Below are 13170 nucleotides of genomic sequence, written 5' to 3'. Positions count from 1 at the left end.
CATTCGGGGGGACCAATGATTGGCCTTTGAGCCAAGGCTTACTGGCGGAATGGGGTGCTATCGGCAGAGCTAAAAGAGCTTTGTAACACTTGCCCAAGCATGGCAGAAGCCAGGCTGAAGGGCCAAGGGTCAGAGAAGGGTGTGCCTGTGAGCACAGCTGAGAAGAGGCTGTCCTGATCAAAGAGCTGTATTCTGGATGTTCCTGAACCTGAACTGTAACCTATTACTTCCCTAATAAACCCCATAAGTGTGAGTATGGTCTGTGAGTTCTGTGTGGCCATTGCAATGATTTATCGAACTCAGTAGAGAGTGCCATGGGAGGGATGACTGGTGTAGGAATTGGTATAAAAAAAAAAAAAAGAAAAAAGTTGGAAGGTGGAGGTATGTCTGACCTCCACCTTATAGGGATCAGCCTTGGGCTGATGTTGGTCTTGATTCTCTGTCCTCTGCCTTGTGAAGTTAGATGAGGAAGTCTGCTACAACCATGCCATTTTTATATAGGGACTCCTCCTGTCAGTAGAGTGGTGCTGAAAATGTAAAAATAAAAAGGATGGCTCTACATCATCAAGTTTTATCCCAAGTCTAAGCTCCTTCACCGTGATCTCTACCCTGTCTCCAATTCGCTTTCTAGGGTGAGAGGTGTGCAAAAAGAAAGATGAGACAAAGGCATTTGTTTAGAACCTTAATTGATCATTGTTGTTTATTGCAGTGGAGTAGATTCTGACTCATGGTGACTGTGTGTGTGCAGAATAGAACTGTGCTCCGTAGGGTTTTCGAGGCTGTTACTTCTCTGAAGCAGATCACCTGGCCTGTCTTCCAAGGCACAACTGGCTGGGTTGAACCACCAGCCTCCAGGTAGTAGTAGTCAAACGCTTAACCGTTTGTACCCAGAGGACTACCCATTACTGTTCAGTCGATTCTGATTCATAGTGACCCTGTACGACAGAGTAGAGCTGCCTCATAGGGTTTCTTTATGGAAGCAGACTGTCACATCGTTCTTCTACAGAGTGGCTGGTGAGTTTGAACTGCTAACCTTTCTGTTAGCAACTGAGTGCTAAACTACTGCACCACCAGGGCTCCTTACCCAGGAGCTAGTATCTCAGTATTCTCATAACTAGAAGTGACAGAGCTGCGATTAAACCTTCATTAAGTTTAGTTCAAATCTCATGGTCTTTTTCTTTTATCCTGACTGATAACTAGAGTTAGATTTTTCTGACGTTTTTCTGCTCCTTATCCATAGTGTCTAGCACAACGACCTTGACCTGAGGACCTCCAGGAACTATGTGTGGAATAAATGCTGAATGACTGACCACTGGTCACTGCCTTTCCAGGGCATCTTGGCATCTCTGCAGAGCCCCTGGGTCTGGCCATATCACGGAGGTTCCAGGATCTCCCTTTTTCAGCCCAGCCTGCCTCTCCCCAGCAGCTCTGGTTGGATCCTCCATATGCCCACCCAGCTTCAGGACCCTGGGAAGAGTGGAGTGGTCAGCAAGAGAGACCAGAAGTTGAAGCCCAGAGGGGCCATGCCTGTTGATATGAATTTGCCCTGGAGGCCCCAGGTCCTAAGTCCAGAGGAACAGGACCGATCATGTAAGGTAAGCAGGAGCAGACCTAGGGACAGTTCTCCAGAACTGGGGGGGCAGACACAGGAAGATTATGGACTCCGTGTCTCGGAGATCGTCTTGATCTTCTTGCTGAGAGTGATCCACATGTGGCTGATGTCCCCACACCTGGAGGCCACATGTGTTACAGAGGAAACTGAACCAGCTGATGAAGCAAGGTGGATTGGGATGAAGGGTTGGCTCTCTGTAGGAAGCTAGGTGCCTGGTCTGGGTGGGAAGCCCCAGCAACAGGCAGGGAAATCGTAGCCCCTCCTCTGCTCAGCATAGGCTCAGCTTGATCCTCAGATTCTTAGCCGGTCCTCTCAAGACTCCTACTTGGTCTTTGAGATTGGCTCATTTCTCTTTTATCCTGCTGAGGTACAGAAAATTCCCTTTCTCCATAGTTTATAGAGTCACAGGGAGTAAGTAAGAACAGGCTTTTAAGGGCCATGTGATTTTTCCTGTTTAAAAGAGGAATAAAAATACCCTGGAATAGTGTTTCCAAATTGCCAACAGATACTAACATTTGGATTTCAAACTTCTCACTTCCAGTCTAAGTTTTACCAGCTCTCAGGAGCATAACTTTCCACTCTTAAGTAGAATTTGCTGTTCCTTAATTTGAACCTCCAGTGTGGTCTGCTCTGCATGTATTTCTATCCGGAGCTGAACTTGTATATTTGCTTCCTTTCCAAACCTCCAAGTTGCTGGGAGGGTTAGAGCTTATTTAATTCTATGTCAAGTCGCCAGGACCCAGCATAATGTCTGGCATTGTAGTTGCTTAATAAACCTAATGCAGGTTATTTCTAAGTTAGCTAGAGAACTTATTTCAGTCCTCATTTTTGACAAAAGAATGACTGAATCAATGTAGTCTACAATGAATGGCAAGATATCTCTATAAGTTGTTTTTTTAATCCTCAGAAGGATAATGTGAAACAAGTATTTAGTGGGACCTCTGTGTGATGCACAGGGCAGTGGTTGTTCAGTGATAGAACTATCGCCTTCCCTGTGGGAGACCTGGGTTCAATTCCCTGCCAGTGCACTTCCTGTGCAGCCACCACCCATCTGTCAGTGGAGGCTTGCATGTTGCTATGATACTGAACAGGTTTCAGTGGAGCTTCTGGAGCAAGATGGACTAGGAAGATGGGCCTGGTGATCTACTTTCAGAAATCAGCTCCTGAAAACCCTGTGGATCACAATGCTCTGATCCCCAACTGATCATGGAGATGGCACAGGGCCAGGCAGTGTTTTGTTCCATTGTGCGTGGGGCTGTCCTGAGTCAGCAGCTGACTCAGCAGCAGCTAACAACAACAACTATGTGATGCATCATGGGAAAAAGTTATTAAAAATAACTCCCTGTATGTAACTTCCCCTTCCACCAATGCTGACTAATTTATATTGAGCAGGAATGTGGTGTTAAGGGACCAGTGTCATTTGAGGACGTGACTGTGGACTTCAGCAGGGAGGAGTGGCAGCAGCTGGACCCTGTCCAGAGACACCTGTACAAGGAAGTGATGCTGGAGAACTACAGCCACTTCCTGTCCATGGGTGAGCACAGCTGACCTGGGAATATCAGATGGGCCTCATTGAAGGGATTTCCTTCCTTCTTGTGGAATGCAGTTGGGACATCTTAAATATGTAATGGTTTGTGCCAGATTGTTCTTTCTTTTTGGCCTCATTGTCCCCATTGAAAGGTGTTGACTTTTCTGATGAGCAAATAGAAAGCTTCATTGAAAGACCTCTCTAAAACCCAAACTGTTACACCCGAACCTGATATCTTTTTTCGTTAACAGGGTATGACCTTCCCAAACCAGAGGTGATCTTCAGGCTGGAAAAAGGGAAGGAGCCATGGACGGTGGAGCTTAAACTCCCATGTTGGAGCTGTCAAGGTGAGTGTTACCTGGGTGGATGGGAGATACAGGAACAACACTCAGCTGTGCTGGGAGAAGCTGATGCCTTTGAAATTATGTTAAGCAAAGCAGAAGGTAATAAGGTCCCTGGGTGGCACAAACAATTAAGCGCTCACTACTAGCCTAAAGGTTGGCAGTTCAAACCCCCCCAGAGGCTCCTTGGAAGACAAGCCTGGCGATCTGCTTTCAAAAGGTCACAGCCATTGAAAACCCAGTGGAGCAGTAACTAACAACAACAACAACAGAAGGTAATAAACCTTATGAACTGCTTAAGGATAGTTGACTTTGGCCCCTCAGATATCGAATTGCCATCTCCACTGGGGGCCCTTTGCCACTGGGGCTCTCTTCCTTGCTTGGCTCTTTGGAAGGAGAACAGCCCTCATCTCTACTCTGGGTAGTATACCAGTCTGCCCCCTCATTACTTTCAGCTCTTTCCCTGTAACATTTTTATTCTACTTACTGTCCCGTGGTCTTTGATTCTTTCTTTATATGTGTGCATAGACCTGCCTTCTTTCAAAATCACTGTGTGGCACACTCTTGCTGCTGTGAGTTCCTTTTCCTTTTCTCTCCTTCTCACTGTGAGATGTCTCAAGCTATCATTGACAGCCAGCCTCACATGGTATTCTGTCTGTACCAGATCCATCAGAATTCTCACTCACTGCCAGCTCCCCTTCTCTCCAGGCCACTCTCCCCACAGTTGACTTTGTAGTCACTGACTTACCTTTTGTTGTGCTTTTTCCCCCTCTTTTTGATATTACTAACAACCTCTTGACCTTTCCTTTCAATGTGCTTTGAGTGACCCACCCTGAGGGTCTGCTTAGTGGAAGTATTTCTGTTACTATTGTTTGCGCATCCTGTGATGAATTCATTGCAGTTCCCAGGGCAGGGCAGACCAGCATCAGCACTCCAGATGAGGCCCCTCCCACCTGCAGACTTTTTTGATTTATTCCTTTTATCTCCATGCCCCATCCGTCTGTCCTCCCCCACCGTGGCAGCTGTTCTAATGAGTTTGCTGTGTTTGAGTTGGTGTTCTTGTGAAGACTCGAGTATTTTTGTATTTGTATTTTCAGCTTAGTGTATGTCAATGCTAACCACTTAGAATATAAAAAAAAAAAGAGACTGAATTTATGAAAACAAGCAGGAGAGTATATTTTACTCTATTTTAGAAGGATATTTTCAATATATGCTGGGGTAAATTCCAAGGAACAGAGACTGTCATTGGATGGAGAGGACACTGGCATGGGATGTTAAAAACATCAGCGTTTGTATGTTAACACGTCTATTTTAATGGAAGGCTATTCAAAAAATAAGCATTGGAATGAGGGCCCAGAGAGTGACTGCTTTTGAAGTCCCCATAGAGGTGGGGTGAGGTGGGCGTTAATTTTAAGTGTACAGGTCTCTTAACTGCTCCATGAAGCAATTTTTAATTGGAACGAAGGAGAAGATAAAACAAACTTCAGTGGCTGTAGAGGATATGAGTATATATGTGTAGATTTGGGAATAAACTGGACTCTTTTTGAGGCAACGTTGTTAAGCTGTATGGGAGAGTTATAGATAAGCTTTTCAGCACAGGAGTATATGTTTTACACTGGCAGTAATTTAAATAGTATTAGGCTCAGCATTTATAAGCTAAATGAAGTGGAACATTAAAAATGTTCCAAGTTTATGCCTAGGGACCCAGTGTGTAAAATCCCCAGGATAAATGAAAGCCAGGGTATAAAATATATATATATTGCTATATAAAATTAAAAGATGAATGAGGTTTTTGGATTGGGCAAGGGTCTGGAATATAATTTATCAAACTGAAAGAGAAAAGATACTAGATATGACAATTATATTATACTCAGTGTTTAAATCTCTGGTAGATTAAAATAATGGTATCATTTAGTCATTCTATTATTTTTATTGAGACTCTGCTATACCTTGGGCATTGCACTAGTAAATTGGATGATCAATACTTGCATTCATGACCAAAATGGTATATTTGGTAGCATAAAGCTGAAAGCTCTAATGGAGACTAAGGTTCAGTAGCTCAAGTAACCTAGAACTATTTTTCTCCTATAAAACACTTCCAAAAAAGGCTAACAAGAAGTCTTGCTTCTTGTACTCATTCAGGTATTTAAATTTTTCTCAAGTCATTGCTTCACCATCGCTTACGATATTGTTGATCTGCATGATTTGAATCTGGATGGTCTCCAAAGCCAGCTTCTCCTATGCAGGAAAGGGGAGAAGGGCATTGAGAAACTGTGCCAGCCATCTTACCATCCTGGTCCAAAATTGGTACATAGCATTTTTAGGCACATTCCATCAGCAAAAACAGAGTCTCATAGTCACATCTTATTGCAAAGGACATTGGGAACTGTTATGTGCCTGGCCACAAGTCTACTTCTATGGAAGAAGGGTAAAACATTCTTGGAACAGCCAGTCTTGCAGTATACTATTCTCAGTGTATATATATATATTCATAAGTTTAAGAAAAACCATTGCAGCTTCATGGAGAGTTGGAGAGTTTGGGCATAGGCATTATTTCACTACTTGGCCATGTCAGGAAGGTGAAGATTTAATAGTTTTCTGAAGAGACACGTAGGGCTGATGAATTTAACATTGTTTCTAACAAGTGAGAGGAAGCAGGGAGATTAATGAGGCTTTAGATCTGGAAGCCAATGAAGATCTATACTCTGAGCCACCTCCTTTAGGCTTTGGCGATCCACAGATATTTCCTTGTAATATCTTTGTCTGTTTTATCTTCTAGTTATCCTACTGCTTCTAGTTATCTAGACTACCATGTTGGCTTTATTCAAATCTAATCATTCCCACTGGATTTGCACAGTGATTCAGGCCAATTACCCATTCTGTGCTTTATTTTCCTCATGTGTAAAGCAGTGGTAATAATTGTAACTACCTCATGAGGTTGTAAGGTTTAAAAGAGTTTCTATGTGCAACACATAGAATATTGCCTGACACATCCTAAGTGCCCTATGGAAGTGCTTGGCTTATAACAAGGGCTATGTGTTTATTCTCATTGTCACCATCATCATCACCACTATTACATGATTCAGCAATTTCCCTGTGTTTGGTCTCCATCAGCTCCATATGATTTCCCCTCTATTCTCTGCTGTTTATTGTGTCTGTTTCATCTTCTCTTTCTCTTTTTAGCTGAGAAGTTTGGACTTGAAACCCCACAATGGGAAATTTCTGAAAAGGCTGCATTTCACAATGAGATGGTGGGTGAAGTGATAAGAGACAGCTTATGGTGTTCCACTGGGGAAGAACTGTGGCAGGATGCTGACCAGAGAAAGAGAGATCAGGAAAATAAAAATAAACCTGTGCATCATGATGCTTTCCTTAACAAGCAAAGACTGAATATAGAGAGAGATCGTGACTATAACGGCACTGGAAAAATCATTCATCTGAGGCCCCACCTTGTTACTTCACAAACACGATCTCTTAGATCTTGCTCATTTGCAAAAACTTTGAAACATAACCTAGAAGTAAATAGTCAAAATGAAAGTAATGCCACAAAACACCTTGATAAGACTATTGGATATAGTCATAGTGCTAATAGTAGCTGTAAGAATATCCATTTAGAAGAGAACTTCTGCAGAGATAATCAACGTAGAAAAGTCCTCAGCCATAAACAAGCACTTATGCATCATCAAATTCATACTGGAGAAAAATCCAATGAATGTACTGAGTGTGGGAAATTCTTCACCCATAAGTCATCCTTCCTTACCCAACAGAGAATTCATAGTGTAGAAAACCTACATGAGTGCAGCAAATGTGGAAAAGCCATCACTCCTAAGCCACAACACAGTGTTTATCTGTCAGTTCATACAGGTGAAATAACTTATATATGTACTGAATGTGGGAAGGTCTTCATTCAGAGGTCAGAATTCATTACACACCAGACAACTCACACTAGAAAGAAACCCTATAAATGCCATGAATGTGGAAAAGCTTTTTGCCAGATGTTATCTCTCTTCAGGCATCAGAGAATTCATACTAGAGAAAAACTCTATGAATGTAGTGAATGTGGGAAAGGCTTCTCCCAGAAATCAGACCTCAATATACATAGGAATATTCATACAGGAGAGAGGCAATATGCATGCAGTGAATGTGGGAAAGCCTTCTCCCAGAAGTCAACACTTAGCATGCACCAGAGAATCCATTCAGGAGAGAAGTCCTATGTGTGTATTGAATGTGGGCAAGCCTTCATCCAGAGGGCACACTTGATTATACACCAGAGAACTCACACTGGAGAGAAGCCTTATCAGTGCAGCAGCTGTGGGAAGTCCTTCATCTCCAAGTCCCGGCTCCATGCACATGACCGAATTCATACAGGTGAGAAACCTTATGAATGTAGTAACTGTGGAAAAGCCTTCTCTCAAAAGACACACCTCAACATACACCAGAAAATTCATACTGGAGAAAGACAACATGAATGCAGAGAATGTGGGAAAGCCTTCAATCAGAAATCAATACTCATCATGCACCAGAGAATTCACACTGGAGAGAAGCCTCACCAATGTAGTGACTGTGGGAAAGCCTTCGTTTCCAGGGCACAACTCAGAGAGCATCAGAGAATTCACACGGGAGAGAAACCCTATGTATGTGCTGAATGTGGGAAGGCCTTCACTGGGCGGTCAAATTTCAATAGACACAAGACAACTCATTCAGGAGATAAATCTTACAAATGCAGTGATTCTGGGAAACGCTTTGCCCAGAAATCAATTGTCAGTATGCATCAGGGTATTCATAAATGAGATAAACTCTGTTGAATAGAAGAAAATCTTCTCGTGTCAGATCTAATGACATTATAGAATTCATGCTTCAGAAGAAAACTCTAGGAATGCATTGGATATATAAGCACATCACAAAGTCTCATATTTTATGTGAAGGAAGTTGTTCAGAAAAGAACTCTTATGAATACATTGAAAGAAGGAAATCGTTCATTTATTTGTACTAGCCTTGTTAAGGATTATAAAATTCAATCCTGGCTAATATATTGGGAAAAGCCTTTTTATAGAAAGTATTACAAGGAAGATTGTTACCAAATTATTTACAGGAAAGTTTGTTGAAAATTATATTAATGATAATCCTCCTTATTGTGGAATGTTAAATTTATTTTAAGTGCCAGCAACCTGAATGATATACTCTCAGTTCTGTAGTTTGCTCAGAATTCACTGCATAACAGGAGCTATAGGTGAGTTGTAGGCACTAAGGGAGAACTGAGGAACAAAAAGCATATAATAATGCAGAAAACAAATAGCTGAATGGCAGAAGACTATCCTTATCAGTAATTAAATGTAAATAGATTAAGCTCTACTTAAAAAAGGCAGAGATTGGCAGAATGGATTTTAAAACGTGCCAAAAGGTGAAGAACCCACGTGTACATCAACAGATGAATAGATGGAGTTCTGATACATGTTACAACATGGATGAACCTTGAAAACATTATGCTAAGTGATGTAAGCCAGACAGAAATAGATTAATGGGTTTGGAGTTTCTGTTTGAGGTGATAAGAAATTTTGGAAATATAGTGGTGATTGCACAACATTATGAATGTAATTAATGCCACTGAAATGTATATTTAGAAATGGTAAATCTTGTTATATATATTTTATCATAAGAAAAAACAGTGTAAAAATTGTATAAGATTTTCACATTTTAATATGTATGAATTTTACCTAAAAAAGAAGAAAACTAAGAAAATAAGACAGAATGGGGGTTGGAAGTGGGTAGAGGTAGAGATGCAACAAGAATGGCAGCGTGTTGATACTTGCTGAAACTGGGAGATGGGTACATGGGTATTCATTATATTACTATCTTTACTTTGTATGTATTTTTAATTTTTCTGAATTAAAAGTTAAAAAAAATTCTTTTAAAATGCCATTATAACTACATCTGAGAAACAGAATAGCATAATCTTTGAGTAGTCAGGCTCAGGAGCCACATTCTTGGATTTGATTCCTGGTTCTAATCTACTCTCTGCAAACTTAACTTATTTGTCCTGACTTTCTCATCTATAAAAGTAAGATTATAATATTACCTATCTTACCAGTTTATTGTGAGAAGTAAATGAGCCAGTGTGTGTTAAACACTTAGAACCATGCGTGAGAAAATAAGTGTTGATGACATTTAGTTGCACTCTGTATTTCTGAAACTGTCTGGGCTCCTCCGTGCTGGGACTGGACGTGAGGGGTAAGATTTTAGTCCATTGGAAGTCTTTTCTAAATAGGTGAGGGTGTTTGGAGGTGCACAAACATCCGACTCCCAGGATCCCGTCAAGGCGGATGAGAGGCCAATACAACTGATTAGAAGCGTGGTCTGAGAATGCTTCTGGGAGTGGAGGCTTCTCATGTCGGTAACGTGCTGGGCTTTGGAGAGCACATCTGTTCTGTCTCTTCATCTCATTGCTCCCTGACTAGGGGTGTAATATCTGTGATTCTCACCTGGGGAGACCAGGAATGAGGCCTAGCTTTAGACAGCACTTAATGTGGGGCGGGAAGGCTCAGAGGACTCTCTAAGGTAGTGAGGGGTTTTTCTGTTATATGGGAAAAATAGTATGTACCTATAAGTCCCTAGGTGGCACAAGTGGTTTGTGATCAACTACTAACCAGTTGTCTGACAATGTGTTGTACTGTGGTGACTTGAGTGTTGCTGGGATGCTGGGAGATATGTCACTGGTATTTCATATTCCAGCTGGGTCACCCATGGTGTACAGGTTTCAATGGAGCTTCCAGACTAAGATAGACTGGAAGAAAGACCTGGTGATCTACTTCTGAAAAAAAAAAAAAAAAACTGGCCAGTGAAAACCTAATGAATAGCAGAGAAGCACTGTCTGATACAGTGCTGGAAGATGAGCGCCTCAGGTTGGAAGGCACTCAGAATACAAAGAGGGAAGAGCTGCTTCCTCAAAGTATAATCAGCTCCAATGACATGGATGGAGGAAAGCTTTTGGGACCTTCATTTGCTGATGTGCATGACTCAAAATGAGAAGAAACAGCTGCAAACATCCTTTAGTAACCAGAACATGAATTGTATGCAAGCATAGCAATGAATGTTAGGACGGTGTAGGACGGGAGAGTTTTGTTCTGTTGTACATAGGGTCTCTATGAGTAGGAACCAACTCAACGGCACCTAACAACAACAGCAACTAACCTTAAGGTTGGTGGTTCAAACCCACCCAGCAATGCCGCAGAAGATGGGTCAGCTATCACAGAGTTGGTATGACCATAAGAGAAACAGTGCTGGGCTGTGAAACTCGATGATCTGCTTCCATAAAAATTACAGCCAAAAAACTCTATGGGGCAGTTACTCTGTAACACAGGGGGTCACCGTGGGTTGAATTGACTCGAGGGCAACAGGTTAGTATGCACCTAAGACCTGGAGGTGGTGTCCTAACCAGTTTCAGGAAGGAGCTTGGAGGCAGTTCTGGGCAAATCTTGAACCCACAGAATACAGACACTGGCCAGGAGTTCCAAGACCCCCCAGAGTGTCCTCCTTTCTCAGACCTGGATTTACTCTGTTCTGCCACCACGTGGGGACCATTCCTGGGAATTTTAGCTCCAGCCAGGTAGTCACTCCTCACATGGGCCTCCCTAACCCCCTACTTAAAGGCAAGTTCTTTCTCCTCACTTCTAGAAAGCTGTGCTTTTCACTGCCATCCCACCTCTCTGAACTCACAATTCTTCTCGGACTGGTTCTTCCCAACTCCTTTTTTCCCTTACCCCCTACAGTCAAAACTTCTCCAGTGTTCTGATCTCCCTTTTGGTCTCATATTATTTTTCTTTCCTGTCACTATCAAGCCTTGGGACAAGTCAACAAATGCCCAATGCCTGTTGAATAATAGATGGAAGAACATGGAAGCTGGTTGGGTAATTAGTTTTAGGAAATCTGGGTTTCAGTCATATGAGGTTATGTTCTCAGGTTTGTAAAAATATATTCTGTGGCCTTGGAGAACTAAAAGATGGGTAACAGTCTAGAGGGACAAGGGGTCAAGAGTTTTAATTGTGTTTCCAGCAAGAGAATGCTTGGAGGGGTTGGAGTAAGGTGAAGAATTCTGGAAGAGACACTCCATGGGTGCTACTGACTGCTGGGCTAGGTTACCTCAGGAAGAAGAAGGGAAGGTCAGGCAGGAGGACTGCATGGTGAGAGCAACACAAGACTGGGTCAGGAATGCTGGCACCAAGGTGGATTCCCCATCAACTAACTAGAGCTGGTGAGGCTTGTGGGAAATGCAGGGAGGGCCTGAGTCCTGTCCACAAGCCCCACGCAGGCACAGGAAAATCCAAATTTGGGATTGGAATCCCAGCTTCTGTTCCAATTTTAAGGGCTCAGCTAACAGTTTCCAATGCCTACTGTTTACCAGGACTGAGCTGGGGCTGGGGACAAACAGGATTCAGTCTCAGCTTGGGCCCAGTTACCCAATCCTCCTGCCCTTCATGAGAAGCTCCAAGGAACTTGCGTGGCAAGAGAAAGTTCCTAACTCTCAAGTTTTTTAGAAGAGAAGCTTCAGGGACCTGATGACAGGGGAGGAGAGGGTCACCCTGCTATGAGTCACTGGGCTGGGGACAGAGAACTTGCTTTACTTCCCTTGACAGTAGTGGGAGCTCCCCGTGAAGGGACAGTTTGGGGGCAGAAAGCTAGTTAGATCAGTGGGTGGTGATGGTGGTGAATGGGCCAGGACAAAGGGGGCCATAGTCAGAAAAAGAAGACATTGTTTCTGAATAGGGTTCCCAGGAGATGATCCCCAGTTAAAAGCAACCCCTGTTCTCCATCTAAGGGGATGTGGAAGGAGGGAAGCAAACAAGAGTTTTTGGGATGAGAAGAACTGCTGCAGAAGTCACCCAAGATCACACCTGAGGTCCCCCTTCCTCCAGGCCTGGGTGCTGCCTCCCTCTCCCCCAGTTCTGACCTAGACACAGACATCCACATCCTGCAGACCCTGGAGTCTGGCTGCCCTGGGAACCTGGCCAGCACCAGGTTCAGGGCCTGCGAGTAGGAAAGCCCCTCACCTTTTCCTAGAAATGGACCATCCCTTTCTTCCTTGGTCCTGGATATCTTGCTTCTTGATGTTTAGCCTCTATCTGTAGCTCCAGGACCACAGCACCAACTCCATCCTAGAGTTGGTGTGACCACAAGAGAAACAGTGATGGGCCATGAAACCTTGACTCCTGAGGGCTGGGCCATTGAGGGAGAAGTAATTTGTGCTGGGGACCTGGAGACCTGGCTGGGAAAGGCTTAGTCCTACCTCTGTGGCTCAGAGGGAGGTATGAAAGGCCACTCCCTGAGCACCCCCTAAGAATGGAAATTTTCCTGTCCCAGGTATGCCAAAAAATCAGGCCATCTGCCATCGAAGGAAGAGGCCCAGGTAGAAGACAACATCTCTGGGGCTGGGATGAGGTCGGAATCTGTCAAGAGCAGAGCTGAGAACTGAGCTGTCACATGTCAAAGGTGTTGGTTGCTTAAGATACCAAGCCAAAATGAAAGTAACAGTCAAGGCTGTAATCACTTACTGTTGTAATATAAGCATAAGACTAACCTAGAGAAAACACCCACTCCCCCGTAGTTCCATTTTTTCCACATGGAACAGTGCCAAGTGAAGGTCAGGTGAGTCAGCACAGATGTGGGAAATTGTCTCACTGCCAAGGGATCTCCCA

General features: G+C 43.3%; 2 protein-coding genes across 2 annotated transcripts in view; both read left to right on the top strand.

The window, feature by feature from the left end:
• Nucleotides 1-1336, top strand: part of LOC100666904 (beta-1,4-galactosyltransferase 3-like) — a 25012-nt gene extending 23676 nt beyond the window's left edge. The window contains 1 exon segment of the mRNA XM_064294123.1: nt 1241-1336. The gene's annotated coding sequence lies outside the window, so the exon portion shown is untranslated.
• ZNF175 (zinc finger protein 175) overlaps nt 1-13170 on the top strand; it is a 14324-nt gene extending 1154 nt beyond the window's left edge. Inside the window, exons 2-5 of the mRNA XM_010586555.3 lie at nt 1332-1595; nt 3005-3146; nt 3392-3487; nt 6665-13170. Of these exons, the coding sequence (XP_010584857.2) occupies nt 1332-1595; nt 3005-3146; nt 3392-3487; nt 6665-8271 (2109 nt within the window). The 3' untranslated portion in view covers nt 8272-13170. The remainder of the gene's footprint in view (nt 1-1331; nt 1596-3004; nt 3147-3391; nt 3488-6664) is intronic.

The sequence above is a fragment of the Loxodonta africana genome, chromosome 11 (genome assembly GCF_030014295.1).
Source record: "Loxodonta africana isolate mLoxAfr1 chromosome 11, mLoxAfr1.hap2, whole genome shotgun sequence".
Taxonomy (NCBI): Eukaryota; Metazoa; Chordata; class Mammalia; order Proboscidea; family Elephantidae; genus Loxodonta; species Loxodonta africana.
The sequence above is the reverse complement of the archived record's forward strand: the minus strand, read 5'-3'. Positions and strand labels throughout refer to the sequence as shown.